The sequence below is a fragment of the Silurus meridionalis genome, chromosome 26 (genome assembly GCF_014805685.1).
Source record: "Silurus meridionalis isolate SWU-2019-XX chromosome 26, ASM1480568v1, whole genome shotgun sequence".
Classification (NCBI taxonomy): domain Eukaryota; kingdom Metazoa; phylum Chordata; class Actinopteri; order Siluriformes; family Siluridae; genus Silurus; species Silurus meridionalis.
The window spans coordinates 6,164,508-6,171,075 of record NC_060909.1 but is presented as its reverse complement, the minus strand read 5'-3'; the positions used below and the strand labels follow the sequence as shown (position 1 = coordinate 6,171,075).

General features: G+C 41.5%; 1 protein-coding gene across 1 annotated transcript; it reads right to left on the bottom strand.

Annotated features, from left to right (window-relative positions):
• Positions 1–714: 714 nt before the first annotated feature.
• rxfp3.3a1 (relaxin family peptide receptor 3.3a1) lies at positions 715–2,786 on the bottom strand. The gene is given in 2 exon segments (XM_046840517.1): positions 715–2,377; positions 2,380–2,786. Coding segments are annotated over 2 exon segments (996 nt in total). The 5' UTR covers positions 2,699–2,786; the 3' UTR covers positions 715–1,700.
• Between the last annotated feature and the right edge of the window lie 3,782 nt (positions 2,787–6,568).

Sequence of the window (6,568 nt, the reverse complement as noted above, 5' to 3'; positions counted from 1 at the left end):
GACAGGGATCCAAACATAGAAATGTACAGTACAGACCAAAAGTTTGGACACACCTTCTCATTCAAAGAGTTTTCTTTATTTTCATGACTATGAAAACTGTAGATTCACACTGAAGGCATCAAAACTATGAATTAACACATGTGGAATTATATATGGAATTATATACATAACAAAAAAGTGTGAAACAACTGAAAAATGTCATATTCTAGGTTCTTCAAAGTAGCCACCTTTTGCTTTGATTACTGCTTTGCACACTCTTGGCATTCTCTTGATGAGCTTCAAGAGGTAGTCACCTGAAATGGTCTTCCAACAGTCTTGAAGGAGTTCCCCGAGAGATGCTTGGCACTTGTTGGCCCTTTTGCCTTCACTCTGCGGTCCAGCTCACCCCTAAACCATCTCGATTGGGTTCAGGTCCGGTGACTGTGGAGGCCAGGTCATCTGGTGCAGCACCCCATCACTCTCCTTCTTGGTCAAATAGCCCTTGATGCCTTCAGTGTGACTCTACAATTTTCATAGTCATGAAAATAAAGAAAACTCTTTGAATGAGAAGGTGTGTCCAAACTTTTGGTCTGTACTGTATAGAGAACAAGACATTCTGATTTACAGTTGAAATACATGGATTTTAAAGGATGAAGAAAAAAAAAGAGTGCAGAAGACAATCCATCCATTTTCATATATATGTAATATTTATTTATTTATGTACACTTGGTTATTTCTGATCTTCGGGTCTTAAATTAGATGGCAGAGTCAGAGACAGTACTGGAACCGTATCGTGAAATGAGATTCTTGGGAACGTGGCAATTTTCTTCGAAAGGAGATGCAACATTCACATATAATGTGTTCTTCAGGCAGACATGGTAGAATCAAGACATATTTAAGGGTTCCTGTTGTTTCCTTCATTTTAATTCAGATCCTTCTGGACATGGACTAATGGAGTAATGAAAAGCAATTTGATGTGAGATGGTTATGGATAAGATTATCAGCCCATTATTTCCGCACAGCGTGAAACAAATCTTGCTAACTTTCCACATTAGATAAAAAATATATTGTTTATGTAGATGAATCAGACTGGTAAAGGAACATATTTCACTTCTGATTTCTTGGTATTTATGCCACAGTGATTACATTGTCACGCCTCATTACTCTGAATAGTTTAGAATAAAGTACATTGCTTAGTTTTGGTAGTTGTCAATGTTCTCCAATTCTCCCTGAGGTTCTCCTTTAAAATAAGATAAGACGTTCCTTAATGGTTCTTCGTTCCTTAATGGTTCTTCTAGACCTGGATTCTTAACAAGCTTGGAAATAAAAGCACCATAGCTTTCCTTATCCTGGTGTGGTGCCATCACAAGTACATCTTCTGTGCCTTTACTATAGTATCTTTTAAATTAATTCAAGAACTGAATCAGACCGTAATGACCACTGATGCACCTCCAAAACTTGGAATAACACATTTTGATGGAACTATACAGATTTCTTTCTTCTTATTTTGTGTAATTGTTCATAATGATCACAAAAAATAACCAATGCACAGTGTGCTCCAAAGGTCCAAGAGCACTAGTGGAAATGCAGAACAATGTCTAGACGTCTGAATACATGATTAGACATGAAGAAAATTTACAGCTTATTTAGAAATGTAGTCATAGTGCCGAATTTTCAATATTAAATATTAAGCTTTCGATTTATCTGTTTTAAATATTCGTTCATAGGCTGAAAAAGTCTCTGAGCTTCCGCCTGAACTCCCGGCGCGTGAGGCAGTAAATGACCGGGTTCAAGCAGCTGCTCGCGTGCGCCAGACACACGGTGAGAGGGAACACGTATGTGTGCACCACGTAGTACGCCCTGTCCCAGCGCGCGGCGTTCAACTTCACCAAGACCCCCCACAGCGTCACGGCGTGATTGGGCATCCAGCAGAGGAAGAAGGACAGGACCACCACGGCGACCGAGCGGGTGACGCGCGCACGGGGCTTAATGCTGCGGCGGCGCACGAGCCTCAGCAGGAGCAGGTAGCTGATGGAGACGACGGCCATGGGTATCACGAAGGCGAGCAAGATCTTCTGCAGGTGATACGCGGCTAACCAGCGCTGTCCGTATGGGAATCGTAAAAGACAGAGCTTCTCTCCTGCCACCTCGTTGACCGTGGAGAAAATGGGGGTAGGCGCGGTGGCGGCGGTGGCCAGCAACCACAGTGCCAAGGCCACGAGCTGGACCGGGGTGCGCGTCCTTGGCGCGCCAGCGCGCTCGCCCAGCGCGGACACCATGCACCTGTAGCGCGCCACGCTCATGGCGGTGAGGAAGAACACGCCCGCGTACATGTTCATCACCGTGGCCGAAAGCACGAGCTTGCACATTACGTCGCCGAACGGCCAGCTGAAGTCAGCGCGGCGTCTGCGGCCCAGAACGGCAGCGTGAGAGCGAACTGGAGGTCCGTCGCGGCCAAGTGAAGCACGAACACGTTGGTCTCGGACCTCCTGCGCGCCTGCCTTGCTCGAATGAACACAAGCACAAATAGGTTGCCCACCAAACCCGCGGCGCACACCACCGCGTAGGTAACGGAGATGAAGCAGCGCAGGACGGGACTGCCGTCAGCCGACACGTCGATGTCCTCCAGACTTCCGAAACTTAATGTGCTGTTGAATGGGATGCTAGAAAAGAAATCCTCCGTCGCCCCGGTGTAGGTCATCCCCCCGACGTCCCCCATAGCATCTGCACCTGCTACGGTTTGGAGGCGCACGCAGTGCGTAACCGCGCGTAAAAGCGTGTGGTGCGCGCCAGGACCGGAGCCGGGTGTGTTATCTGAGAAACACGCCTCTCGACCACTCTGATTGGTTGGTGTCAATAATTGTGGCACGTCACAGTGTTTTAGTAAACGTCACGTTATTGAAGATAAGCCTGACCATCTCACTGACACGTGCCAAAACGCACTAGAGATGGCACATGACATCTCTAACATACAGAAGGTCAGGGTTTCTGCCTCATCAGGCGGTTTTATCTGCCACACACACACACACACAAGTTTAATAGAGGAGCCTTGATTTAATTGATAAATGTTCTCAATCTTGGGTGAATTAATACTAAAAGGTGTTGAAGCCTTGTTCCTGTCTCCATCACTGAGTAAAAGTGTGGTTCTGTAAAATATCTTTGGCCGTTGGTTGTTTTTAATTTTTCCTAGAAAACTGCAGAGGCATGGAGAGAAGAAGCAGCTGAATAAACAGGGACAGATGTTTCGAGCAGGGATGGACAGTTTGAAGCTGATGATCTTTTGTGTGTGTGTGGTTGTTGAATGCCTCAACAATGATGGATTTGTGATGAATGGAAGTTCGGTGCCACCCAGATGAGGATTCCCTTTTGAGTCTGGTTCTTCTCCAGGTTTCTTTCTCTTCCCATCTCAGGGGAGTTTTTCACCACTGACTCACTTATTAGGATTAAACTTATAGGCGCGAACATATACATTCATATTTTACAACCTATTTATCTCCATGAAGCTGCGTTGGGACAATTTCCATAGTTAAAAACACTATAGAGCACTATCTAGAGCAACATCTTTATCTAGAGCAACTTACAAAAATTATTTGAAATCCCTGTCAATAAAAACATCTGGTACTGGTTCAGGTCAAACACAATCTCTGAAGGTGTACAAGAATACTATCTCTGCTGGTTGCTTGTATTTTCTGTGTTTTTGTTGTTTGTCAAATTGTTGAACTATACAATCATCACCACCACCATCACCACCACCACCATCATCATCATCATCATCATCATCATCATCATCATGTGGGAATAAAATATATATTACATTTTTAACACTTTGGTCTCTCTCTCTCTTTTTTTTTTTTTTTACTTTTAATGATCTTTGAGTTAAAGACAATATGTGATGTAAACTAAAGCATCCATCTATAAAAGTTGGTCTGAATTGAAACACTGGTCAAACCCTGTTATTTTTACTAGCAGGATTTGTAGCATCTATAATCAGCAGTCAAACATTTCTGCAGTTCACACATTCTTCTCCTGAGGCCTACAAATGCTTCAGTGAATTAACAGTGAATTCTTAGAATAATTTGTGTTGCTCATAATAGAAAAGTTTTTCCAATAATTCAAAATAATAATAATTTAAAAAAAGCTAAATGATTTCATCCGAGAAACTGGCATCCTGCCGACTTACACAGAATGACTCAAAAGCTAAAATCCAAAGCACTTAAATGATTTTTTTTTATCGAATCGCTGCACCAAAAAGCAAAACATAGTGTTTACTGCCCCCTGCTGTTACATTGGCATGAACAGCAAGGTCACAAAAAAAGCTGAACCCTTTTCTACCAGGAAGCGTTTTGCATTTGGTTTCTAAGAACTAAAAATCTGAAAATACATGTTTCCAGCAAAACATTTTCTCCAAAAAACAAATCTACCATGGAGTCTATGCTCTTTTACACTAAAAGTAATACATTTTTTTGCCAATACCTGACAATAAAAATCGTATGTGCTTCTGGGAAGATGTTCCACCAGATTTTAGAGTTTGATAGTGAAGATTATTTGCTCATTCAGCCACAAGAGGTTTAGTAAAGTCAGGTACTGATGTAGGTGAGGTGAGGACGCCTGGGGTGCAGTCAGTGTTCCAATTCATTCCAAAGGTGTTCAGTAGGGTTGAGATCAGAGCTCTATAACAGGCTCAATTTAGGCACAGGGATACGGTCATGCTGAAACAGGTTAGGATCTGCTGGTTCAAATGAAGAAAAAATTTAATTCTACCCTTTTCAAAGACATTCTATACAATTGTGTGCCTGCCAACGTTGTGGTAACAGTTTGGAAAAGAACCACATTTGGCAGGAAAGGACAGGTGCCTGCAAACTTTTGCCAAAACAGTGCATGTCATGGCATATTTGCCCCGTTTCACGCAGTGTTATGTTTGCTCTTTGTTCTAACAGCTGCATTATAAAATCGAAATAGCACCAGTTAGCACTATTAATCTCAAAACTTTCTGACAGCACCATGTACTATTGGATGATTCCTTTCTTCTTCTTTTTTCTACTTCTTCTTCTTCTGCTTCTTCCCTGTCCTGCCTTGAAATTCACCACCTGCATGTCTTCCATCACCACATCTATAAACCTACCTCTTGGTCTTCCTCTTTTCCTTCTTTCTGGCAGCTCCATTTTTAAGTCTTTTACCGATGTACCCAATGTCCATCCTCTGCACATGACCAAAACCATCTCCATATAGCCTCTCTCACCTTGTCTGCAAAACGGCCTGCCTATAATAAACCCGTTTCTAAAAAATCTTTTTTTGCAACCTAACACTCTTATTTTGCAACCTTTTAATTTGACCCTTTTTAAAATATTTATATATTTTTTTTAGAAATACCATTTTGCTGTGTGTAGTTCTATGTCTATGCATGTGACAAACACATTTTGGAAAAGTAAGTCTCCTAAATAAACAGCACTTAATCTACGCAGTCCTTGAAAGTAACCAAGAATGGATTTTTTTCCAAAATCCGGATCAAATCGGAGCCCTGGTTTGCCTGGAAAGAACCAATTCATTAGAAGACAAAAAATAATGTGGATACCTGACCATTACACCTACTTGCAATTCTCCCCAAATGGTTTAGCATTACAATACTATTACAATTTCCTTTTTATTGGATATAAAAGTGGTCCCCAACCTTTTTTGCACCAGGGACCAGTCTAATGCAAGACCACCTGATTTTCCGTGCAACCTGCCACCAAATGATCCACATGTTGGGGGCAAGGAAACCGTGATCTAACCGGACCAGACCTGTTCCAGCATGCCAACACTCTTGTTTACAAAACGAGCTAAATGAAAGCATGGACTACCAAAGGTTTAGTGAAAGAATTCAAGTGCTTTCATAGAGCCTTGACCCATAACCCCCAGTGAACCACTGACCTTTAGGATGAACTGGGAAGTTGAATATACCCTCCAGGTCTCCTTAGTGGTCACAGATCCTCAAAGCTACACTCTAAATGTAGTGAAAAGCCTTTCCAGAAAGTGGTTATTATAGCAGTAAAAGGGAAATACATCTAAAATAAGATTTTCAACAAACAGATGTGGGTGTGATGCCCATGGGTGCCAAAACCTTTGATCAATTTAGATATAGAAAACCACTTGTCAATGATTGTTTATTGAGAATGATGGTAAAGATTATATTTTCATGTAAATTAGTAATTATTTAGCTCACTTCTCTCCAGCTGCAGATTTTCCACAAAAAACTGTGGAAGTGTAATTAACACCTGGTTCAAACTGGACAGCAATGAATTTTATTTAATGAGACCTTTTTATTGTTTCATAGTTTGAAGTTATTAAACTACTGAGAGGCCTTGGGGAATTGGATGCTCAGAATCTCAGATTCAACGATGTAACAGAGTAGAATGAAAATTTCACCTGTTAAAACTCATTTAAGGTACACAATATAAACAAAAAATTTGAACATCCCATTCCACATTTAGTCCCAATTTCCTGTTATAAAAACCTTCACTCTTCTAGTTCCACTAGAACTAGTTTGCTTGTGGAGATCTGTGCTCATTCAGCCACAAGGGTTTAAATTCATCCCAGAGGTATTTAATGG